The 26,283-nt window shown below is 34.2% G+C and overlaps 1 protein-coding gene across 7 annotated transcripts; it reads left to right on the top strand.

Moving 5' to 3' along the window:
- The first annotated feature begins 277 nt into the window (after positions 1-277).
- LOC100251206 (BTB/POZ domain-containing protein FBL11) lies at positions 278-25,614 on the top strand. Of its 7 annotated transcripts, none has more exons than XM_002276966.4 (20): positions 279-655; positions 737-787; positions 1,921-2,041; positions 4,207-4,348; positions 4,461-4,510; positions 4,934-5,022; positions 5,100-5,205; positions 6,819-6,855; positions 6,961-7,112; positions 10,704-11,259; positions 11,745-12,026; positions 14,127-14,272; positions 14,555-14,905; positions 15,702-15,945; positions 16,396-16,451; positions 17,902-17,982; positions 24,065-24,109; positions 24,216-24,284; positions 25,075-25,287; positions 25,410-25,614. In XM_002276966.4, exons 1-19 carry the CDS (start codon positions 483-485, stop codon positions 25,264-25,266), a joined length of 2,943 nt encoding a protein of 980 aa, XP_002277002.1. In that variant the 5' UTR covers positions 279-482; the 3' UTR covers positions 25,267-25,287; positions 25,410-25,614. The 7 variants fall into 7 exon arrangements, 6 of the variants coding, with proteins under 6 accessions (XP_059595165.1, XP_002277002.1, XP_010654060.1 ...); XM_010655758.3 differs by having other exon boundaries at positions 25,398-25,614; XM_010655759.2 differs by lacking the exons at positions 6,819-6,855; positions 6,961-7,112.
- The last annotated feature ends 669 nt before the right edge of the window (positions 25,615-26,283 follow it).

Genomic DNA, 26,283 nt, shown 5'->3' with positions numbered 1-26,283 from the left:
GGAAGATAATTATTTTGAATAAAGGGCTGAAATGGGCAACCAATCTTCAATTCATTTTAGAACCCTATTAAACTGTAAATCCAAATTATGAAAATAAATATATCATCTGATTTAAAAATCACAATCAGTACTCACGCGTCAGTAAATGACGAGAAATAATCACGATATAATTTATGAACCAGATTCGACTCTCAAATCAAATGATGCGAAACAAGTGAAAGGGAGGTGGAGGGTTAATTATGTCTTTTCTCGATAAGTTCAAATCATGTGTCTGTACGTGCGAAAAGTGAAATCATCTGAGTAGAACAACTAACACCATTTTCATCATGAGCCGCTTCCTGTTTGGAGAGGAGCGACACGGGGTGGGAAAAATATAACGGTCATGAGTCCATTTCAAGAAACGAACCAGTGTGGTTATCAGCTGCTTGACTATTTTTCCATTTTCTTGTAATGGTGTTGGGTTAAGCAAGAATCGTCATTCCATGGCTTCAAACGAGGAAGGCGATGTTATTTTCCTTGTATGCACAAACCCTAATTCAATTGAAGAACCGATCGCGGAGGACGAGATTTACATATCGACTGCTGAGACCTCTTCCTGGGACTTGCCTACTATCCTCAGTCATAGAATCGTCAAGGTTCAATCCAATAGGAACAGGTCAGTGATCGGCAGTTCCTTCGTTATCTTCTTCAATTTCGTTATCACAAATCCTTATATTACGAAATACTACTCTTGCAGGCTCATCCAACATTCTTCCTATTTCCACAGCCTCCTCTGCGGAAACTTTAGGTAAATTTCATCCTTTTTTTATTTTATTTTATTTTATTTTTTCTATTCCTACAAGTATATATATTGATCATTCCATTACTTTCTTTAATTCAAACATGAGAAAAGGAAAGAAAATTTTACCCTCTAATTATGATTAATATATTGATTATTTATAATCATATAATTGATAAATAGATCCAAATTATCTATCACTGTCTTCTATTAATCACTATTCAATATCAAACAATCTGTACTGTAATAATAATAATAATAGTCCTGTCTACAATTCAAACATGGAAAAAGATAAGAAAATTTTACCATCTAATTATGATTAATATATTGATTATTTGTAAAAAATTAATAAACAGGTCAAAATTATAGGCATTCTTTTTTTATTAATCACCATTCAATATTTTTGTTTTTGTTGTTTTTTGAAATTCTGTTTTATGCTAGTGTTCTTTTTGTTTATGATATACTTAACTTATGTTTAAAATAAAATATGATTTTAACATGTTAAATTTGGAAACAATCATGATGCTTGGACGAAGACAATACACATTTTAAATGTAGTTTCTAATGGTTGTATAAGTGAAAACAATGAAATTTTTTATTTTTTATCATTTTAAATATTAAAAGACACTGAGAGAATGTAAAATAGTATAGTTTTGAAATTTGATAAAGTTGGTCTTAGGACTCCTTTGGTTACATGAAACTCGAACTGAATCTAAATCGTATACACTCCAAATCAGCAAAGTTAACTCTGTAGAATGAGCAAAAATTTTGAATTCCAGAAAATTGTAAGTCTAAATAACATATAATTCTGCATGACCATATGCATGAGCTATTTTGCCCTTGGTAGTTTTGTAGGGTTAATCTGAAGGCCAGAATTAGTTTACTGTATGAATTACCATGCCATGAATCGTAGCTGTCTATGAAATACACACCTATACTTTTCATGATATAGTGTAAAACTAGCTATTCTCACAGCTGACATCCTCCCTGCTCTTTCTGACTCCATGGTTGGCTATCACATATGTGTAGCAGATGCCCCCCCTTTAGAATACCATTGAAGCTTATGTTTGCTTTAGCTTAATTTCTTTGGTTATCTTTTACTATTTCGTGCATGTTGTCCATTTTTCTGATCCATTTTGCAGAAAATCGTGCCATGGCTCTATTTCGATCCAGTGGAACTTGGAAGCATTCATTAATATTCTGAAGTTCATTTATGGTTGCCCATTGGATGTGACTCCCCAGAATTTCATTCCTCTCTATGAGGTAGACAATTACATTATTTCATATATCTGTTAATATATGATAATATAAGTACTAATTACCCATTTTTCTCATTTGGCATCACTACTCCAAGGCAGAGCCCATGAATTTAAGGCCTCTTGTACATCCAACTTGATGTGGTGTGCTGAACTTGATCCTTCAATATACTTTGCAATCCACAACTTGGATGGGACTGTATCATAATCATTTTTTTACCTTTACACATTTGAGATGCCAAAGCTAGAGGGAATTTTTTTTGGTCAAATGCTGTTCTCTTGGTCAAATCCTTTAAGATTTTAACTGTTGAAGGTAATTTTAAGGAGTGAATTAGGCAATAAGGACACAACATTGTAGGACAAGTTGCACTGAAATAAGTTTGTTGAGATAGATGAGTGAAACAATTGGACAACAAGATACAGAATTGCTTGTCAAGAGGGAAAGGAATGGAGTAGCCTATTGTAGGACGACCCTAGGATGGTTGCCTACAATCAAATAGTTGGGTTAGGGTTTAAGGAGAGGAACGAGGTATAAAGTTTATGGTAAAGGAAATAAAATAAAAAAAATAGAGAAAAAGAAGATAAGAAGAGAAGAGATAGAAACCTTAGAATCTCTCTAAGGCCTTCTAGGAGTCTCACCTAGAAGAAAATTAATGAAGTCTCAGCATTGAGGATTGTAAGACTTGCAAAAAAAACGTAATATTATTAACATTGATCAATTTACTTCGATTTAATTGATTAGCTTTATTTATAGGTTTCTCTAAAAAATCCAAAGTCTCCTAGGATTCTAATAACCTGTCATGATTCTGATTCTAGTTCTCCTATAACTTAATTAACTACTCTTAATTTAACTCTAAATACTAATTCTAATTTAATTCCAAGCAATACTAATCCTAATTTAATTCCAACTAATATTAATCTTACTTAAAGTTTATTTATGTCTTTTCTTTCCTTTCTTGAATATACTTTAAAAGGTTTTCTCCCATCATAGCATTGTGGAAAGTGATGAGGAGGGTGAATGGAGGTTTAAGCTAAGGCTGAATTTGTAGTGGGTGATGGAAAAAGGTTAAGGTTTTATCACGATTCATGGCTTGGTGAGTCTTCTTTGAGAGACTTGGATTATATTGCAGAAAATGGAACAAGAGTAAGGTTGTGGTGTGATCTTGGAAGTCTTTTCCCAACCAAAGAAGTATGGGGGCCATATGTTCTTACAAAAGTGAGTTTCTTTGCTTGGGAGACTATTAGGAAGAGAATTTTGACTATGGACCAAATTAGGAAAGTAGGATGGTCCCTAGCTAATTTGTACCGTCTGTTTAGGAGTATAGAAGAATTGTCTAATCATATCTTTGCTGCTGTCTGGCTGGAAGCTTGTGGCATTTGTTATCCACTCTATTTGGTGTTTGTTGGGTTGTCCCTGATCAGTGAAAGAGGTACTATTGAGTTGGCATGGGAGTTTTTGTGAGAAAGAAAAGGTGAAAAATCTAGAGGATGACTCTGTTGCGTTTATTCTGGACCAGTTATGGTCCCCATCCCCCCTTCCCCAACTTTTTTGGTTGGCGCTTTTAATATCATATTCCTCTTTTATCCTTAAAAAAGAAAAAAAAAAAGATTTAGAATTGAATCCCCTCGTAGAGGTGTAGTCTCAATAGGACTGAATAGTGTAGGGTCCGCTAAGATGGTTCAAATGTTTGCATTTGAGACTCTTGATACATGAGTTTTGTTGCAAATTGAAAGAACCAATTGAGGAGATTTCAAGACTGAAAATACATGGCAGGGCTGGTAAGTGCTGATTTAGTGTTCAAGGTTTTCCACTTGTCAGCCCAAAAGACAAAAGAACTCTTATGCTTGAAATGAAGAGATGGTTTGGACAGACTAGGATAGCATCATTATATTTGGGTTTCCTATCTCAAAAATGAGGCAGTTAAATTACATTATGATGGTGGTCTCATATTTTTGACATCAATGCCCGAAATTCTTTTTTTCTCCTTGAATCATCTCTTTTCCACCATCTATTAGAGCTTTCCAGGGCTTTGAAATCAATTATATACATCTTCAATTGACTTTGATCTTTTATATACACCGCTATGACTACCAGAACAACCAATCAGCTTTTATGTTTTCTAACTGCTTTAGAATTTGTCATATTCTTAAAATTTTTTGCTACAATTTCAGGGTGCACTATTTTTTGGAGTGGATACACTTCTTTTGAAGTGTAAGATTTGGTTCTCAGAGTTAATTTCATCCAAGGGGCCATTGTCACTTCAAATACAATTGGACGATTTAATTCATATTTGGGACTTTGGTTTAGAGCATGGTGAGCATTTTATTTGGTTTTTGCAGCCTGTTAGATATGATTGAATTAGTGTATTATGTTACTTTTAATTTGTGCAAGTTAATCTGATAGATGGATTTGGAATGTATTGCAGCAAATGATTTTATTCCGGAACTTTGTACGATGTATCTTGCAAGGAACTTTGTATGTATTGACTTCTATTTGACTTTTGAGCATCTGCTTCGTACTTCCAAATTATTCTCTAACTACATTAAACGCATGATGGGATCATTAGTCTAAATAGATTCATATTTCAGTAGTCATTCTGTTGATGAATCCATGAGCTGAAAACTCTCATTCACTTATTATGTTGATGCATACAATTATCACATTTTTCCTAATGCACTGTTCCATATTATGCAACATGGTGATGATAACTTATAATGTGTTTGTGGTTGAAGTCAACTGAATCATATAGAATAGTTTATTGACAGGCTTATAGGTGTCTTCTGAAGATGATTTACTATCATTTACATATTTTGCTTTCTGCAAAGATTTTGGTGTCTAGGTGTCTCATCCTGTTTCCATTAATGAACACTGATATGTGATTGGTTTTGTTTTCTGCAGATGTGGGCGATGTCCTGTAACTCTTATGGCAATTTACCTTACAATATGTTGATTGCTTGCACAAGACATCCTGAGTTGACAGTAGATAGGTTGGTTATTTATCAGGCAAGTAACCTGATTGATTCTGTGTTATACCATATGTACTTCTGATATTTATGTTTTGCAGTGAGAAGCATCTTTCTGATGCCCTTCTAGTTTGGCTAGCTGCTAATCCAGAATTGTCTGAATGCTCAAGCTGCCTGGAAGATGATTGTACTGATGTTCTGAAACAGGTAACATAAAACAGGGGAAATTACAAGAGGCAACAGAATTTCATTGTTCAGTATTTCCCAAAATAGGAGTTCAACAGTCTGATTATGGCTCTTAGAAAAGCAATTCTTATATTCAGCAATTGACTATATATGGGTGTATGAACTTTGGATGACTTAAGTTAAGCAACTGAACTGAAATAAGATATGAGAATCTCAGAAAAAGGAGCTCGAAGTAGAAATTCTGAAATTCCTTGTAAAATAATAAACTAAATTTACCTATCAAATAAAATAATAATAACAATAATAAATTATGTCAAAAATTCTATTCTACATTTTCATACCAAAATGGGGGAATTCAGAATTTCTTTTTCCAAACTGAGAGTGGACAAACAGGAATTAACCTAGCCACTCCCTGCTATTTGGCATTTTTAAGATGCTGAATGGGGTGGTGGTTTGTGCTGATCACAGGTAAGGTCCAGATTAGCCATGGTCCTGTAGCTAAACGCTTTCTAAACAAAGCTAGTACCTGCTTGGTCGTAAAATGAATTTTCTTCTTTTTCCCACATAAAAACTCTAGTCTTTAACTGGATCATTGTGCCTATCTATCATATTCCAATTTAGTGGTAGTGTTTTCCATCATTGTGCCATCAACCAGATATTAATGAATATTTTGTTTCTGATCAAAATTAAAAGGGGAAAAAGAGAGGAAACCAATGGGTAGAACCGATACTAAGGCCCTGCTCGGTAACTATTTTTTAAAATAGTTTTCTATTTTTCAGAAAAAAAAAAAACAGGAAAACACGTTTGATAACTAGAAAACATAAAACAATTTTTTATTCTTAAAAATATAAAATAGTGTTTTAGATAATATCTTTTAGTAGTTTTCACTTGCTTTTTGTGAGCTATTCCAAAAAATAATTATACAAATATAGAGAATGATTAAAAATAAAGCACTACATATAAAAGTTATTTTTAAAATATAGAAAATATGTTAAAAATATTTCAAGTTTCCAAATAGACTTTTGTTTTACAAATATTTTAAAAAACATTTTTGAAACTTTTAACCTGTTTTCTATATTTTTAATTATGTTTTAAAAATAACTTTTATCTATAATGCTTTATTTTTAATCATTCTTCATATTTATATAATTTTTTTTTAAAACAACCCTCAGAAAATAAGTGAAAATTGTTAAGAAGTGTTCTCTGAAAATACTTTATTTTCAAGTTTTGAGAACAAAAAATAGTTTTATGTTTTTTTATTGCTAAATGTGTTTTCCTATTTTTTTTTTTCTAGAGTAGAAAACTGTTTTAAAAATTAGTTACCAAACAAGGCTTAAATGTCCACCATTTGGCTATTACTTTTATATACAGTTTGCATGCACAAATAAGACATCTCACAAATGTAGGGAACAATGAAGCATATTTGTGAAAATTTCCTTATATAATTGTTAGCATCAAACCATTTCTTCATTGTTATGAAGTAACTTAGCAACCTTTGAAGGAAAAAGGGACTACCAGAGATTCACTAAGGGTATTGATTTTGTAAAGGCATCTTATTTCTTATGTTTCTATGGGTTCCAGCTAACTATGATTTTTTTTTCCTAGAAGCTCAACCTTTGTTTTGTGTTAAACAGATCCGCGTTAACCTTTTGCCATTGTGGTTTTCTGCAGGTACTCTAAATTTTCTAGAATTTACCTGAAGCCTTAGACTGATATTTATGAGTATCCTTCATTGAATTTGTGAATAATATAAATCATATTGGCATCATGTTTTAGGGAAAAAATGGTGCTGCTATTTCTCTAAGCTTGCAGATAAGAGCATTAATGCGATTCTTAGTCTAGTCAAACATCCATCCACTGGCTTAGTCATTGACTTAGGAGACGAGGACTTGCTTCAACTCAGGATTCGATTAACGAAGTATACCAAGGTTTTCCTTTCAGTTTTCATATTTCTATTAGTGCTCTTGCAGGCCATCTCAAAGTTATAATTTTTTTTTTTTTTTGATGATTTGGTCCCATTGGGTTTAGAGATGATATTAATTATAGGGGTAAAATAGAAATTACGTCTTTGGTTTTTATTATATCATTAAACACGTATTACAAATTCTAGACATTGTTTTTTGAGAATAACTTCTTTAAAGCAGGAGATAGTAAAAGCTAGATACTAGTTTCTTATATAGCTTTCTCTTTCCCCTTCCTTCCCTTCCTCCCTCCCTCCCTCTCTCACACTCTCTGTGTTTTGACTAATAAAAAGGAAAATTAAGGGTTTGATAGCAATTTCCATATCTTTCCTAAAATAAAAAGAGAGAAAAAGTGCTTGATGTGCTTTTTTTTTTCATAGATAGGTAAACAAAATAAATATATTAAAGGCGTTAGCTAAAGACACACCAAAGTACGCAAGTCATATACAAAGGCAGTTACGAAAGCAATAAAAAGGGTAACAAAAAACAATCGCCCCATCAAGATGAACCTAACTAGTCTATTAAAGCTACCATAGTTAAGGAGTCTCTATCTATGTACACCCTCACCCATCACAAAAGTTACAAAGAAATAAGAATACAAGTGAATGAACATTCATTTTTTTGCTTTCAAAAGATTTTTGATTCCTCTCCTTTCATAATGTCCAAAAAATACAAAGCAAGATAACCCTCAAAACCTTCTTTTGTGTTTTACCCACAAAAATCTCATGCCACCCTAATAGAGTCATTTTTATGGGCCAAGGCATCACTCATGCTACCTTAAACAAGAAGAATACCAAACTCCATCATAACACAATGAAGGAGTGTGGTTAATAGTCTCTTCCACTTCCATATAAGGAAAACATCAGTTCACTAGGTGCCATCCTCTTCTCTATGGTTAATCCAACATCAAAGCCTTTCCTTAATAAGCTTCCCATGTAAAAAAACGTACTTTGGTTGGGATCAATGAGTTCCAAATCGCTTTTGAGGGGGAAAGTAACTACTTTTTCCTGCCTCATAAAATAGTAGAACGATTTGAATAGAAATTTTCTCTTATTAGCAACCAATTGAATGCAACCTATCATCTTCATTCCTTTTTACCACCTTTCCTTGAAGTCTTGAGAACAAATCTTTGGATCCTTTCCAACTACTAATAATTCAATTTCCTTGAGAAACGAGAATTCCAAATCCCTCCCTCTTCGTAGGGGTCCCAAACATCCATCACCCAAGCTTCCTTTGTCAAGGATATGGAATATAATAAGATAAAAGATTCTCTCAGAGTTGAATCACCACATCAGATATCATTCCAAAAATTCACCCTTCTACCCTTGGCCTTATTGAAAGAGGTTCTTCTACTAATGTTATCCTACCTACCCCTGTTGACTTTCTACAACCCAACTCCATCTCCATCCCTACCTTTCCTTGTACATCAGCCCCTTCTACCTCCTCATACTTCTTAACAATAACCCTCTTCCAAAGAGACTTGTTTTTGTATGCAAACCTCCACAACCACTTTTCTAGAAGTGCCTTATTGAGAATGGAAAGCTTTCTAATACTAAGACCTCTATCAAATTTCTCCTTGTAGGCAATATCCCATTGCACTAGATGCGACTTTTTCTCCAAAGAATCCCTACCCCATAAGAAGTTCTTTTGAATCTTCTCAACCCTTAAGCTTACTCTTTCGAGCATGTCAAAAAAAGACATTTGATAAATAGACAAGCTTAAAGGGGTCCTTTTGATAAAAGTAGGCCTCTCACCTTTAGATAGATACTGTTTTATCCACATGGCCAACATATTTTAGGCTCTCTTTTCTACCAAGTGGCAGCACATCGTTGATTTATAGGACACACCTAAAGAGAGCTCCAAATAGGCAACAAGAAGCCTCCCCTTCCTCCAAACCATCTTAATCACTAGATCATCCACATTAGGAATATTGTCCATTGGAATTAACTTGCTCCTTTTGCTGATCAATCTTTAGCCTTGATTAGGCTTCAAATAACATAAAGGTCCAACCAAGGTAAACTACTTGATCATGGTTTGCTTCGCAAAAAATAAAAGTGTCATTTGCGAATAGAAGGTAAGACACCTCATTTCCTTTCCCTACCTTACCACTTAACTTAAACCCTTGATGTTGGACCACATGCACTCTTGCAAGCTTAAGCTAATCAGGGGTAGAGCTAGCTCCAGATACAAGACCCAACCAACGTTAATAATTAATCGATGTGGGACAGTGGATTTCTGTCCATCCTACATCAGACACCCTTACTTAATTGTTAACACCCACGTCAACGAGCACTAGGTGAGCTAGGCCGAATCTTACTCTGATACCTAATGATGCAGGACCACATACATTCCCAAAAGCTTAAGCAAATGGGGCCCAACCTACACTAGTAATCAGTTGATGTGGGGCATTAGACTTCCATCCATCCTACATCAACCTTGAAAAGGAACCTCCCTCCTTTGCCTTTTTCAACAAACCACTAAGCCCTTCCATAGCTAATACAAAAAGATAAGGGGGAAAGGGATCCCTTTGCCTTAGATCCCCAGAACTCCCAAAAAATCCCAATGGAAGTATCATTAACCAACATTGGAAAACTCATTGTAAAAATGTACCAATTGATCCAACCAATCATTTTTTTTTAAAAAAACCCATTTTGTCAAAGATTTCTAGCAAATAGGTTCAATTAACATTGTCATTGGCCTTTTCAATATCCAACTTGTGTAAAATGCCATTCAAACCATTCTTTTGTGTTGAGTCTATTGCTTCATTGATCATTAGCGCCTCATCCAATGACAGTGGGTGTGGTAGGAGAGGCTGGGATTTATTGGTAGTGGACCAATGAAAGTGAGAATTTTATTGTGTGGACTATCAATAGCATTTTATTGCTTCATTGGTTATTAGCACCTCATCCAATGAAAGTGGGTGTGATAGGAGAGGCTGGGATTTATTGGTAGTGGACCAATGAAAGTGAGAATTTTATTGTTTGAATATCAATAGCATTTTTCACCTGAACCATACTTGTTTCTTATACTGCCCCCTTTCTCTCTGGGCTTTGATTAATAAAAAGGAAAATCATGGGTGCAGTTTTGATATCATTCCTAAAAGAGAAGGAAAGAGTGCTTGGTGTGCTTAAAGCACCCTTAGTTTAATGTGCTCCTCTTGAGAAGTAAAATACCAAAGCCGAATCTTTTTTTCATTGTTGTCTAGCCAAAGGAATGGAATATATGGTAAGCTTCATTATTATTTTTCTTAACAAAGTGAAGAGTTAACTTTCAGATGTAAAACGTAGGAGTTTCCTTTACAGATCAGGAAAAAACTAGAGCGCTGGGTTTCAAACAGTTTGCATTCAAGCAAGTTCACATCTCAACATGTTAGTTGATGAAGAAGTCTGAAAAGCATTTTAATCTGTCATCAATTTTTCCTAACCTCTAGTGGTTGTATATGTGCCTTTAAATTTATAGCCTTTCTCACCTGGACTCTGTAAAAAATCATTGGATTTTGTGTTCACAACATGACATTGTTCATGATTATATAACTTAGTTTTTTCCTTATCTGTGCAGAAAGTGGACATCTCAGGTTGTCCACAAATAACAGTCGAGCTTCTACTTCTATCTGTGATTCCTTGTTCCTATATTATGGACTCCAAATTGAGAAAGAGCATTGAGCAGTCTTTGATCAACCTTAAACATCTTGACCGAAAGCAATATGCCATCTCACCAGGGTTGTTGCCAATCTTGACTTTTGAAGCAGTACAGGATGTAGATATTTCTAAGTGTTCAAGGCTACATTTTGAAGCTGCCATTGAGTGCTTCTGCAAGTCATTTCCAGCATTAAGAACGCTGCGGGCAGCTTATTTATTGAATATCAAGATGACCAGTTTGCGCCAATTGGTGAAGTGTTCCCTGCTCTCTGAAGTGGACTTAACCGTTGATGTTAGCCCAGTTATACCAATGCAAGTGTCAATTATATCTTCTAGTCAGACGATAACACCAAAAATATCCACAACATTTGTTCAGTCAGAGAATTATATTTTGGATGCTACATCATTTTCTCTCTCTGGATCCTTGCTCTCAAATATTACAAATCTCACGTTGGAGGGTCGAACCGATGTTAGTGGTAAGATGTTTTTGCTTATGTTTAGATCAAGTGGACTTGGTTTTTGATATATTAATTATTCTATTATTCATACAATTGAAATTTGGCATATCCATGGCATGGTGTAGTAGCTGGCAAACCCACAAGTTGCAGGGCTATGGGGTAGGAGGATGGGAGCCACCATTTTATTTATTTATTTAGTCTGCTTAGGTGAGCATCTAGTGTCCAGGATATTTTTTTTAATGGGAAATTTGACTAGCTAGTCTCTTTTGGCATTTTAGATGGTCAGGTAAGATAGTCAATCTACCATGGGCATGCATATAACATACCCATGTGACCGCGTTCTTGTTAGACTCTGCCATTTTTGCCTGGGTTGGAAACCTCAAATCCTTGACATTTTCTTCTTCCAATTTATTGCAGCATGTTTTGTTTCTCCTTTTATGTAAGTGCCCATTGCTTTGCTTCATGTCAACTACTCACTGTTCTTTGAATGCTTCTATTTTCAGATTCAGATCTCCAAGATATCTCAGAATTCTGTGTGTCCTTATGCTACCTCAACCTTAAAGCATGTACTTCAGTAACTGATACTGGCATGTCAATTCTTATACGCAGATGTATTAAGCTACAGTCAATCCTAGTTTGTGATACCTCTTTTGGGAGGAATTCGATTTTGGCTCTTTGCTGCAGTCTTCCTAATTCTGGTAATTCTGTTGCTGTGGATTTTGGAAACAAGCAACAAAATTCAGTGGCTCTAAAGCTTCAAACACTGCATATGGGTGGTTGCAAGGGTAAATTTCCCCCCTCATGTTGTCTATATTTAGAAAAATTGGTATGCTGATAAACATGTTAGAAAAAAATAGTGCATATCTATATTTTTAAGGCCTTGCTGGGTTGAAGGAAAAAAAAAACAAAAACAGAAACAAGAATATAAAAATAGAATTACTACCTTGCAGTGATTCTGATTTTATATTCACAGAAGAAATTTTATGAGGTTTCATGGATCCTAGACCCTTAAAATCTTAATCAATCAATGGCTAAAAATTTTAGAGTAAATTTTTAATTTGACTTTTTTTTTATTGAAAATTTGGGTTCTGAGTTTTGATAGGCAAATTTGAATCAGGATTTTGTTTGTTTGTTTTAATAGAAGTTTCTGATCCCAAACAATGGGAAAAGGGCACCTTTAGTTACTTGCGTCTTAATATTTTTCTAATTCCTAAGGTGGAAGGGGGATTGGGAAGATTTCTCTAAGGAATCATGCTCTACTAGGGAAATGACCGTGGTGGTTTGCTAGGGAGAGTTCTGCTCCGTGGCATCAGGTTATTTTACCCATATATAGGACACATACTAATGGATGGAATGCCAACACTATAGCTAGGTGGTTACATTGTTGCCCATGGAAGACTATTGCATAGGTTTTTCAGGATTTTACCAGGTACATTTGGTTTGTGGTGGGAGATAGGAAGAGAATCCGTTTTTAGGAAGACTTTTGGTGGAGGGATCAACCTTTGGGTTCTCAATTTCCAAGACTATTCAGAATAGTCACGGTTAAAAACTTCCTATTTCATTAATTCTTGGGTTTGCTTATCCCTTATTTTGGAACTTTAACTTCCATCATAACCTTTCTGATTTTGAGATAAAAGACCTAGAATGACTCATGTCCTCTCTAACTCGTTTGCACTTATCTTTAGTTGTTCCAGATGCGAGAACTTGGTCTTTATCTTCATTAGGTTTATTTACAATGACATCTTTCTTTTAGTCTTGTCCCACCATTTTGATCAAATTCCTTTTTTCCCTACTAATTTTGTTTGGAAATGTTAAGTTCCTTTTAAGGTCAATTATTTTGTTTGATTAGTGGCACACAATGAAGTAAACACTAATGACATGCTATAGTTGAGAAGACCCTATAAAGTCCTCAGTTCTAATATTTGTAAGTTGCGTATGAAACATGGAGAATTAGTAGATCATCATTTTTTACATTGTCCTTTGACGATGGGGTTGTGGTACAAATTATTTAGATTGGCTAAGATGGATTGGGTTCCCCTGCAGAGTATTTGTGGCATGATAACTATTTCATTTAAGGGATTGGGAAGCTCCATGAGAGGCCTAATATTGTGGCAAACTGATTGTATTGCTTTTAATTTGGGTTGTGTGGTGGGAAAGAAATGCTAGGATTTTTGAGGATAAGGCAAGGATTTCAAAGGTTCTTTGGGATAACATTCATTTCCTTGCTTCTTTTTTGGGCCTCTTGCACTACAACTTTTAAGGGCATTTCCCTTAATGTGGTTCAACTTGATTGGTTAGCGGTGTGTAGTTCCAAGGGTGTGGGTTAGGAAGGAGAGGTTGCTCTTTTTATTTACTTTATGATTTATGGTTTTTGGTATTCCTTATGTTTAGCTTTTGTTTGGGGGAGGATTCCTCATCCTTCTATTGTACTCTTCTTAATTCCTAATTCAATATATCACATTGTTGTTTCTCATAAAATAAAAATAAAAAATCTGATTTCAATCACTGGCTATTCATGAGCTAATATTTAAAATTCTGCAATTTTTGTCTTCTAACATTTTTCTCTATGTTCTTCAAATAAAAACCTGAAGAGAGTCACAGCTTCTGAGATGATTGCTTTTTGGAAACCTCGGTTCAAGTCACAATTAAATCTTATCCTGCTAATCGGGGTCATGCATAGGATTTCCCTAATGTTTTTCTTTCTTATTGGGGGCCATAGTTTCTGGTAGAACATGTGACCATAGGAATTGCAAAATGGTTGAACAGGATTTATGATAAATACAACTCTGTGATATGCAAATTCATCATTTTGGTTTGAGTCTATCTTAAGAATAACAACACCTTAGAAAATTATTCTTTTATATAATTCATTATTTTCTTTGCAGGTGTTGATGAAACATCTTTGTTGGAGGTTTTGTCTCAAGTGCAGGTTTTAAGGAGTCTTTGCTTGAGGGAGACTCACCTTGTTGACAATGCTCTTTGTAGTTTCTCTGGTTCTTCCTTGGAGATGCTTGATGTAGATAATACCATGGTATGTATCTTTTTCTGAAGTTCTGCAGTCTCATATTCTGCACATCAGTTATGTATACACAGTTTGAAACTGAAAACAGAGAACATAGGATCAAATTAATCCTGGCCAGTTTCTTATAGAGAGCCAACCAAAAAATACAAAAAAAATATGAATTTCTTTTCATGCATCTTTTATTTTATTTATGTTGTATTTTTTTTTTCCTGCCCAAATGAAGGTAATAATATGCTGCCAAATGGATGATGTTGCTTTGTCAAACGACATGACACTGTTGTGAAATTGCAGGTTTCTGGGGCTGCTTTAGCTTATGTTGTCCGTGGAAATCCTGGCCTGAAGTGTTTGAAAGCTAGGGGCTGTAAAAATTTGTTTCAACAAGGAAGCAATGGTAAAGGGGAAGAATGTTCTTCTTTCTCACATTCTTGTAAAGAACTGTATTTGGAGTTGGCCAAGACATGCAAATTAGAAGAATTTTCATTTGGGTGGGGTTTTTCTCATTTCTCCCTTGAAGCTTTGGGACCTGCAATTACATCACTAAAGAAAATAAACATGGGCTTAGGTGCATCATTAAGTCATGATGCGCTCACATTACTACCCACAACTTGTCCTTTCCTAGAGTCGGTGATTCTTTATTTTCAGGTACTGTTTATTAACGTAGTAGATGTAGCATGCAAACATGAAATTGCTAACCAATATCTTACATATGCAAGTGGATTGCCCTAAGTGTCTCAGCTTGATATACATTGTTAGTTCATTAATAGTTTAAGCCTTTAGGTCATCGATAATTTTACATGGTATTAAAGCTTTGGTTTTCAAGAGGTTTGGAGTTTGAACCACACGTCTATTTCCCCTATTTATTAAATCCACATGCAAGCAAGACGAGACAGGGTGTTAGCTTAATTGTGCCTACTTGATGTACAGTGTTGATCCATTACTCATGGTTTAAACTTTTGGTTCAATTGGTGGTTTAATCATTCAAAATCATGGCAAAGTAAAACTTACCCTTTCATGCCCTACTTGGGATAAAGACTTCCCTCTAATAAACTGCGCAAGTTTAATGCAATTGAATTTTCAGACTTTTGGTTTCTATCTCATGCTCCAAGAAGAAGAATAACAGTTGATTCCACTATAACAATATCTTCAGCAGAACTCATTGAATTTAGATTCTTCACTGTGCTTTTCTGGCACTTTTTCTGACTTTCCAGAAATAAATAAACTATAACCTGATTCTACTCCTATATTAAGATCAATAACAGGTGTGGATATACTTCCTTGATGAGAATAGTTGAATGTGAGGTTCCTTAGGCCTGCCTTTGCACAGTGTTTTCTGGAGTAGTTCCTTGATTTTCCTTTGGTTGACTTGGTATTCATTTCTCACATCCTATTAGAACTTATTCTCAATTGATAATTTTATTATAATTTCTGTTCTTGGCAGGTAATTACTGATAGTATCATGATAAACATCATGCAATCCTTGAGATACTTACAGGTGCTGGTCCTTTGTTACTGTCTTGGTGATATATCTTCTTTGAGCTTCAAATTCAGTATGCCAAATTTGAGGAAATTAAGGCTGGAAAGGGTGACCCCATGGATGACCAATGATGAGTTGGCTATTCTGACTCAGAACTGTGTTAATCTGGTTGAGCTTTCCTTGTTAGGATGCAGACTTCTCAATTCAGGTTGGCATTTATTATATAGAAAGCATGCTTTCACACTTTTATATATAAAGCCCTTGCAGCTTGGCTCAAGTGGTAAGGGCTTGGGTGGGATTCTGGGAGGTACCAGGTTCAAGTCCTAGTGGGGGCCAAAAAAAGGAAAACCTTTTACATTTGAAAACATCCATTGCATGTATGTCATAAATTTGCCCCCCCCCCCACCTTTTTTTTTTCCTTTTTTCTTTTTAAAATCTTTCTATTTATATAGTTTCAATATTGTTAAAAAAATTAACAAGGAGCTGATGAAAATTCTGACCCTTACCATTCTTTCCAACTTCTGTATACAAGATATTTCCTATTCTTATTTCTTTGTGCTAGCCTCTCTGCTACAGCTATAGAACTAGTAAAGGGTACCCTTAACTATTGGGGCAATACAAACATTTTGAACCCCTTCTTGTATTTTTTTCTTTGTAGATTCTCAGCAGATCATCTCATGTGGATGGCCAGGCTTGACTTCTATCCATCTAGAGGTATCCATTTTAAGGTTTTCAATGGCCTCTTTTTCTTGGTTTTTGACCAGTTCTCTTTGGATTCATCTATTTACTTTGCAAAGAAAGGGTAGCTTGACTGATACTGGGATGTGGGGTTGTCACTCGTAGGTCAGTTTAAATTGGACCTTCTTGTGCCATTGAGTACTTGAGAGAGGCATTAATACTAGGAAATGGGAATAAATATTTTCTTTTCATCTTTGAAGGATAGTATAGTTAACTGGTGTCTGTCCAAAGAAAATTGACACGACTGCTTCTAAGACAGTGTAGAAAATTAGAAAAATGAGATGGTGCGGTGGATAGTTTCTTGAGATGAATACAAACTTGCCACCAGTAGGTTTTTTTTTTATCCTTATTTTTTATGATTAGCTACTACCAGTAGTTATGGAAAATCTAACCAAATGTGCCAAATTAAAAACCATTTCTTGTTTTGGATATGTTCCTTTAGTTAGCAACTCAGCAAAACCTTAATTAGACTTGTTTTTTGGTCTTATCCAGAACCAGGAATTCTTAGTAATTTAGTATCTTTTGACTAGTATATTCTTTGGTCAGCAATCCAGCATATGTTTTTTGTTCATTGTTGTTGTTTCTTTCTGTGCCCAACATGTGCTTATTTCAAGGAAAGACAAGATTATCAGAGTAGACACATAAACTATGGGAAGTGCTTGTTTAAACCTTTTGGATTTTGTACCATTCTTTTCCTCCCTTTTCTTTGTTAGTTAATCAGGTAATTCTTTATTTGGAATTGACCAAGCGTTAGAATGGTACACTTCTAGAGGGGTAAGTTGTATTTCTCCAAGAGAGGCTAGCTGCCTTCTTCAATAGTTGAAAGGTTAAAACTAAAAATATGGTCTATGCATATGGGGTTTGAGCCTTGAGATATATGGTACTTGAGGAAACCTTGCACACAATACTCCTATTCACCAGTAGAGTGTCTAGTGTCCCTACTAAGTACGAGGTTAAAACATCTTCAATTAATACATCTTTAGTTTCTGATAAAAAAAAATTTTAAAATGATTAAAACACACGCACACAATAGCAAAGGAAAAAAAAAACAAAAAAAAAAAAGGAAAATTGGCATAGGTGGCCAAACAAATATTCAGGTTCAAATGCCTATCTCACTTTGCTGCTTAGTGCACACCTCTAGAGCACTACCTATTGTCTTCATCTGCTTGTATTCATCTTAATATATGTAAAGATTTTCAGGCACGATCATTTTATAATATGCTTTTTTGTTATGGCATTCGGTTGAAAATTTTTCTTGTCATAGTTACATGAAATATAAACTATTTATTTGTTTCCTTCTCATTTAGCATTAGTGTTTTATAATTTCACTGCAGATGTTTGCCTTCTAAATGTGAGAATATGTGCTTTTGAATGTCATCAGCCTTTTCTTTGTCTTTTTTAGCCTTTTTTTTTTCCCTTTTTTTAGGAGTGTGGAGAAGTAACAGCAGATGGAGTCATTTCTCTTTTTGACTGCAAAGCCCTTGAAGACCTTTTGCTGCGTCATAATGTGAGTGTTCTTTCATTACTTCCTTTTCTTTCTCACCCTGCTGCATACCTGGCAACCATCAGATAAGCTGACCTTGATAATGTATTTTGGATCTTCTATTTGACACATGATGCACATTCTTGATTATACCCACTCACAGCATACTCGGGGACTTCCTAGAAATGTCGATTAAAGTCTGATTAGATGGCTTCTATTTATTTATTTGATAGGTAAACAAGAATATTATTAACAGCCTAAATGAAAAGGGCTGCATCAAAGTACATAAGTGGTATAGAAAGGAGAAATAAAAAAACGCCTCCTTCCTGTCAAAATATGCCAAACCAATGGACAAAATCTAATATGGACAAAGAGCTCCCAATTTAAAAACTTGCTAGGCCAAAGCTAAAAAGAGCTGAAAAACTATTTTTTGGGATCATGATTCGTTTGTTTCAGGTGTTCAAATGCTCTTCGGTTCTTCTCCTTTGAGATAGTATAGAATAAGTATAATAGGGCAACCTTCTACACCTTCATTTTTTTCTTTCCCACAAAGGTCCTATACTGGCTTAAAAAGAGTTTTTCAACCATAAAAAGGCAGTACCCACTTAATGCTAAACAAACAGAAGAACGAATGTCACAAGATCCTTGTTTGAACATGATAAAGAAAGATTTGATCTATTGATTCTTCTTGACCTTTGCAAAGGGTGACATCCATTCCCAAAGGTACATGTTTTTTTGTTTCGCTGATCCAAAGTTAAAATTATCCTCTACATTACTTTCCATGTAAAGAATCCAACTCTTGTGATCAGCTAAGATCTCTAACTTTACTTACCAAAGAGTCCCTCGTTTTTCGAAGTCCAACCATCTTTGATAAAGAAATTTCTGTCATTTGAATTCCTCCAAGATAATTTATCTTCATTGTCTTTCTTTAGTGATTGTTTTTCCAATTGTGAAAGAATAGCAACAACACTTGGGCAATTCCCAATCATAGAACTACATTTGGAAACTAGGGCTCCAAGACTCATCCCATGTCTACCACACATGCATCCTTTGAGATGGCCATGGCAAACAACAAAGTAAAAATGATGCCCAAGGTTGAATCATCTCACCAAATGTCCTCTTAGAACTTCGCTCACCTCCTATCTTACACTATAAAGCATGTTCCACTTCTATAATCATTCCATACTCTCTTTATTGCCTAATGGTTATGACCTAGAAATCGAGTGAATGCAGAGTCATTCATATTAGATTATTGAATAGGTATGACCAATAAATTCTAACTTAAAATATAAAAATTGAAAACTTTTCATCAAAGAAAGGTCTGCCCTTCAAGGCTCAGGAGATAAAGATGAAATTTTTTGTCTTATGAAAAATTGTGAAAACAATATAAAAACACTACAATAAAGATATATATTTATTCAGGTTTGCGAAGATGACACTTACGTCTTTCTTTGATATTAAAACCAGATTAAATCAAGGGGATTTATTGAAACCGTTGAATTCAGTATGTGGTAAAATAACCCATGGATGGGGAACTACTCCTTTAATGGGTGTCGCAATGGCTTTATTTGTGGTATTCCCATTTATTATTTTGGATGTTTAGAATTCTTCCATTTTATTGAACAGAATTTCAATGAATTAGATTCCACATCAATATATCATATCCATTCCTCACCTTATGAGAACACCACCCTTTTGTATCTCCCTCAAACTTCCGAACAGTTGCTTGCTTTCATAGGAGTTCTCTTTTGAAAGCAAACTTCCAACTTTACTTGCTTAGAAAGACCTTAGAAACAAATAAATTTCTAATGTACGAACCACCTTTCTTCTTACCTATGCATGCAATTGACCATGTCATCAATTAAGGCTTTTTCTCACAAAGTCCCCTTCCTCAAACGAAATCTATTTGAATCTTTATCTTTCGTAGATTGGCAAAGAAAGACAAAGTAAATTGGCAAGCTGAAAATGTGTTTTTAATCAATGTAAACCTTGCCTCTTCCAGGTAGCAACTTCTTAAGAAATCTTTTTCCACCATATCTTAAACCACTGATGACTTAAATGGAATACGCAATGGAAGACTTAAGTAGGAAGTGGGCTCCTTTTCTCTTCACCCCAATAATGAAGCCAACTACCTCTTATTGGGGAATGGCCTCACTATTGGAATTAACTCACTGTTCTCTTAGTTAATTTTCAACTAAGAAACCATCTTAAGCCACATGAGAATCCAACTCAAACACATTAATTACTCAGGACCCTTTCGTTATGCTCTTTTACCTCAAATGATGCTTTCTTTATGAGGTCTCATCAAGAGGTTGTTAAGGGCTTCCATCACCAAGATGAATCAATGGGGAGAAAAATGATCGCGCTACCTTAAACCCATTGATGACCTAGCAATTGAAATATACCATGTAATCAAATCAATCCACTTGCCAAAACCACTAATCAGCAATGAGATATAGAACATGAAATATGGCATGACTTGGTGAGTCAATAATGAGGAAAACATTTAAGTCACATAAATTAAATTGCATGAATGGAATAAGATTAAGCCCATAAGAAAATCTAAAACAAGTCCAACAAATTAATTGGAAGGCCATGATATGAGCCCAAATAAGAAATCCAACTCAAACTAACTCCAAATTGAAAGATGTTGATATCAAGCCCAAAATCTATTTCAAGAATATGAGTCCAAGATACTAAAAATTTAAATTAAAACCCAAGATCCAAATTAATTGACTAAAGCCAAAATCTAGATTAAATTATTAAAATCCAAAATCTAAATTAAATTAACAAATCGCAAAATTTAGATTAAATTGTTATAAGTTAAAAACCCAAATTAAAATCAAATATGCATATGACTCCAAATCTTTACTTTCAAAAGATCAAATTGGATTTTAGCATTAACACCCTATGTTTAATAACCAACAAAAGGACATAATTGAAGTATAAGAACCAATGAAACCATCGTCCTCAAGAACCAAAATACAGAAATCAAATGCTAAGGATTTGATCCATGATTTAGATTTTTCATACACTAACTGATGATCGCATAGAAAAAGAATAATTGAATGGTTAGATCTTTGCTTAGGTGAAGATTGCCATTCTTTTTTCTTGCTTTAGCACTCCTAAGATGATTGATCACTTGTGTGGCAGCGTCTTCCTCAAGCATTTTCTTTCTTGCTTGATTTTCTCTAATTAATAAATAAATAAATAAATCTTCAAGTTTTTTTTTCGCTTTTCTTGTTCCTCACACTTTTTTGCTTTCTCTTCTAAAAAGTCCAGATGTGTCCTCAAATTCCAAACATTTCCCACCCTTTAAAAAAGTCTTCCCGTCTTTTTATACTCAATTTTTTACCTTCCTTCTATTTCCCCATCTTTCAAAATCTTCTCTCTCATTTTTCTCACCCAATCATTTTCATTTTTTTTTTAATGAACTTTCCTTTTCTCTCACAAATCAAGGCCTATTCTCCCTTAATCTTTTATAGTCTTCCCTTTTTAGAACTGTAATCTCCCATATTCTTTTTTCCACACATGAACTATTTGAAAGTCAAATTCCTTTCTCTGTTTTTTTTTTTTTTTTTTTTTTAAACCAAACTATAAATGCTAGTTGAAAAGTTAAGATGAAATAAAAATGTAAATAATGATAAAAATAAAAGTAAAATAAAATAAATTGCATGGGCTAGGAGTGAGTGAGCCTACACTGCATTATGCCAAGAATGAGTGAACCTAGATTGTATTGGGCTTGGACAAGTTTAGAAGTTTACATTGACAAATAGCGATGCTCAAGGTAAAATCGTCGCACCAAATGTCCTTCCAGAAGTTTACTTTTCTTCCATCTCAATCCATCATTTCCATAGTGTCTTCCATAAAGCTACATCAAAACCATCACTCATCTCATGAGAACAACCAATGATTTCTCGCTCCCATAAAGTCTCCATTTCTAAAACAAACCTTAAACTACATTTGCCCAAGGCTATGTTGAAAACAAATAAATCTTTAATTCCCAAACGACCTTTCTTCTTATTCATGCACACAATCTATCATTTTACCAAATGGAGTTTTTCCTCACTCTCCTTGATGGATATCTCTTTGAATTGTTTACAGCCTCATGCTTACCTTTCATAGAATGATAAATAGATACATAAAGTAAATTATAGACTAAAAGTGTGTTTTTAATCGATATAAACCTTACACCATTTGATAGATATTGCCTTTCATAGATAATAAACCTTTTGAGAAATCTTTCATCCTTCACTTCAGATAGGGAGGTGAGGAGCATCCTTCCTCTGCACCCCAACGGTGAGGCTAACTCCTCTCAATTTGGAAGACAATCCTATTTCGTGTTAATTTTCAATTCAAAAACTGGTTGAAACCACAAGAGAATCTAGTTCAAATATATCAATTGCTTTTAACAATCTTTAGGAAAAAAATAAGGATGTCATCTACAAATAAAAAATGGAATACCTCAACCTTTTTTTTTGTCCTTCCCTCTTACCTTAAAGTTGGAAATGAAGTCTCATTCACAAGCCCTCTTTAAAATTCTATTGAAGGCCTCTATTACCTAGATGAATAAATAAGGAGAAAGAGGATCTTCTTGGCTTAAACCTCTTGAGCTTTGAGGGGAAAAATGACTAACAAGAGTTCAATTCACCAATGCAATTACATACCGTATCTAACACTTGAGATATACCACTTAGGCCAACCAATCCACTTCTAGCCAAAAGTTATCTTGCTAAGAACTGCTAAAAGGAACCCTAATTAATATGTTCATGGGCCTTCTCTATATCGAGCTTTGTATATCATGCCTCCATTAAGGCTTTTCAATGTTTAGTTTGTGACCACATTTGTAATGAGCAAAACATCTAAAATTTGTTTACATTTCACTAACATGTTATGAGTATTAGATACCATTATTCCAACTACTTTCTTGATTGTATTTGCTATCAACTTAGAAGTTAATACAAATCTCTACCTAGCTAATGGGTCCCAAATCTTTAAAATCTTCTTAGGAACCATGACTAAGAATGTGAAATTTAGGCTTCTCTTCAAAACACCATGCTCATGGAACTCTAAAGAAATCACTTCATTTTCTACATAACCCTATCAACGCTACTAAAAAGCCTTAGTGAAATTATCTGAGCTAGGAGCTTTATCCCCATTTAACCCGAACAAAGTGATGAGGACCTCATCCTTTTGAAAAAGTCATTTCCAAACGCCGTGTATCTTCTCATTGAAGAGAATTGAAGAACATCTCATTGATACTAGGTCTTCAATCTCTCGATTTAGATAAACGATTTTGGTAACATTTTGACACTCCCATATGATTTTAGATTCTTCCGTAGTCTTGGATTCACCTTTGTGTTACCCAAGTAGTTCCTTATTTGATGCACATCTGCCATTTCATAGAAAATTTGGTATTTTTTATCATACCTCCTTCAGCTAGCACTCTTGACATTTGCCTCCAAGATGTTTCTTTGAACAAGAGTTCTTAGACTCTTCCATTGTCATTATTGTAATCTCAACTTCCTCGATGAACAAAGTTGCTTCCCTTTATTTTCAATCCCAATAATCAATATGAGCTAAAGTTTTTAATCCTCAAATCTCTCTTTGTTCCAAGCCTGTAGGTCCTTTTTCAAGGCTTTCAACGTAGAGGGGAGCACAATAGAACTCCATTTTTAAACAATCCTTTAAAAACTTTCATGGGTTTTCCATATAGTTTGTGTATTAGATTGGTCTTAAATGATAAAATAGAATGACTTGTGTAGGTCCAAGAAACAAAAAGTTCCATCTGCTTCAAGATACTACAGAGACATTGCTCATTGACAGTATTTCATTAACTTGAACCTTCAATAATCACACCTTAAAATTGAAAGTCTACCGTGGTTTATATCATGGTTCAGCTCTGTAACTTTTTAACAAGTCTACAGTGCATTATCCCAAAAAATGGCAGGTTCATAGTTTAGAGCTTTATGATCTTGGATATTGTCATTCAAAAATTCTGTATATCTTTGATTATCCTGATTTTTTTCTCTCTTTGAACCTTCAGATTAATATCTGAACTCACTATAATTAAACTGTTGGATGGATTACAACCAACTCAATGCAGGGCCCTGGAATCCAGAGAAACTTCATTCTTGATGCTGCTTCAAAGGTAAGCTTTTAGATGTGATAGTGGTGAACATTATGATTTCCTCTTTTAAAAGGAAATGGAATTCAACAACTAATATCAATTGATGTGTCTTTTGTGATGACTATAGATGCCAATGCTTCGGAAAGTGTCATTAGATTTGTGTGATGCAAGTGAAGGTGACTTCGATCTTCCAAATGTAAGTCACAAAAAGCTAAAGGGAAACTAGTCCTTTATATGTTGGTTGTAGAATAGTTATTTCCATCTATAATCAACTCTCTAAGAAGTAACATTGATAATTTCTAATATTTGGACTTGCTTGGATAACTAAATATGAGACACCCACATTTTAGTCCCTTTTCTCTGGTGAGTGAATAATCTTAGTGTTTATTTTCACTCCTTTTTCTTATCCATTGTGGGGTCAGAGACCATACATTCTATCTAAATACAAAAGATAACAGTGTAAACAAGCAAAAGGAGTAGTGAAAATAAACCAGTCTTCTAATTAATGGTAGAAGTTTAATATCTTCTACAAATATTAATTATTGGCATGTCCATTTTATGAAAAGAATTTTAGAAAATATAATTGCATACACTTCAATGCCTTGACTCCTATGTGGTTCCCACCATTGTAATATTGGTTCAAAGTCAAATATGATAAGATGAAGTTACTATGATTTCTGGAGTTAATACCGCCTTTTGGAAGTTTAGAACAATTTTAAGGGACAGCTCAGAGGCAAAATGTTTAGTGCATGGTATATTTATCAGAGCTCTGTGTTATGTTGTTTGATGTGAATGGGCCTATATGTAGAATCAGAGAAATGCTATTTCAAGTATAAATCTGGAAAACATTTTTTATCTCATATAAAACTTGAACAGTAAAAAGTAGCAGGGCTTCTGCCTTCACTCACAAGAGTGACCTATTCCCTGCCTTTATTTTTAGACAGCATATTGTGTAAAATTTCTAACCATTTTAAATCTGCCTCTAGTATGCTGACAGGTATTCCCTGAGCATTGTGAAAATAGCTAGATGCAAGTTTCGTAAATGCACTTTAGAGCTCCAAATCCTGGATGCTACTAGGAGGCCAGTTCACATGGAGAGGCCAGTTCACAAGGAGACCTTAGTATTGGTTTGGAGCAGCAAAAATCTTACTAGAACAGTGGTAAAGGAAAGAATTTAGCCTTTCAGGGGTTCTCATCAGGTAATGTTCGTGAAAATGGGCAGGCAGAGTTTATTTTTCTTCACCTGGAAGGTGCAAATAACTCATTCTTGAAATTTTTGAGGATGAAATGACTCAATCTCTGAGAAAAGGTTGATTTGCAGGTTTTTGCTCATTTTGAATAGGAAAAAGAAGTGAGGAAGGAAAGCGATGGTACTCATGGTGCCTCCTGAGATGGGTGGTGTTTGGGATTCTCAAAGGTAAATTTATGGTATCTACTTTATTTCTATTTAATCTCAACCGTTGAATGGTCGAATGATTGAGGAAATGTGCTCAACAATTTAGCTAATGAAAGAAAAAATTTCAATCCGTCTCTCTCAATAGCTTCAAATGAAGTTAACTAGAGACTCAGATGAAGCTAATTTCCAAGTTAAAAAAAGGACCTCTAAAATAGTTGGAATATTGATACATGAGTCTATATATAATTTAAATATAATAATGAATATCTGACGAGCAATGCAACAAAAGTCTTCTCTTTCTTATGTATAACAAAATAAATATAGAAAGAATAAATATTTTTCACTCGAAAAACTTGACAAGCTTTCAAATATGACGTTGATGTGTAAGTTTATATGTAGTATAAATACATATAGATAAGTATTTGATGATTGTAAAACAATATGATAATAATTATAATTAAAAAAATCATCAATTCATTTAAAAATGTTTAAATTATCAAATTTTATTTCTTTACTATTTTAACATGTCATAGACTTTATTATATTGCTAAGATATGTAAAAAAAATGTATACTTAAATTATTTAAAAATATTAATGGGTTAATAAAATCTTTAACAATTACCACTTATTAAATAGGATTTTTCATTCTGATAAAATAAAAAAAAAAACCAAATATTAAAACATCTTACAAAGCTTGAGAAATATAAAAAGAATAAGGTACCTACAATTACATAATTATTTTAAATTTAAGGTATAGAGGATGAATTAAGTAATTTGAAATATGGGTGTAACATTGTAA

This window comes from Vitis vinifera, chromosome 8, assembly GCF_030704535.1.
Source record: "Vitis vinifera cultivar Pinot Noir 40024 chromosome 8, ASM3070453v1".
NCBI lineage: Eukaryota > Viridiplantae > Streptophyta > Magnoliopsida > Vitales > Vitaceae > Vitis > Vitis vinifera.
This window is presented reverse-complemented; position numbering and strand designations above follow the sequence as displayed.

What these genes read in the sequence shown, in the direction of transcription:
- LOC100251206 (XM_002276966.4), top strand. Translation starts at nt 483, where the DNA reads ATGGCTTCAAACGAGGAAGGCGATGTTATTTTCCTTGTATGCACAAAC. An exon ending in ATGCAGACTTCTCAATTCAG is followed by an intron (nt 15,946 to 16,395) that starts GTTGGCATTTAT and finishes TTTTCTTTGTAG; the next exon opens with ATTCTCAGCAGATCATCTCA. An exon ending in ACCTTTTGCTGCGTCATAAT is followed by an intron (nt 17,983 to 24,064) that starts GTGAGTGTTCTT and finishes AACTCAATGCAG; the next exon opens with GGCCCTGGAATCCAGAGAAA.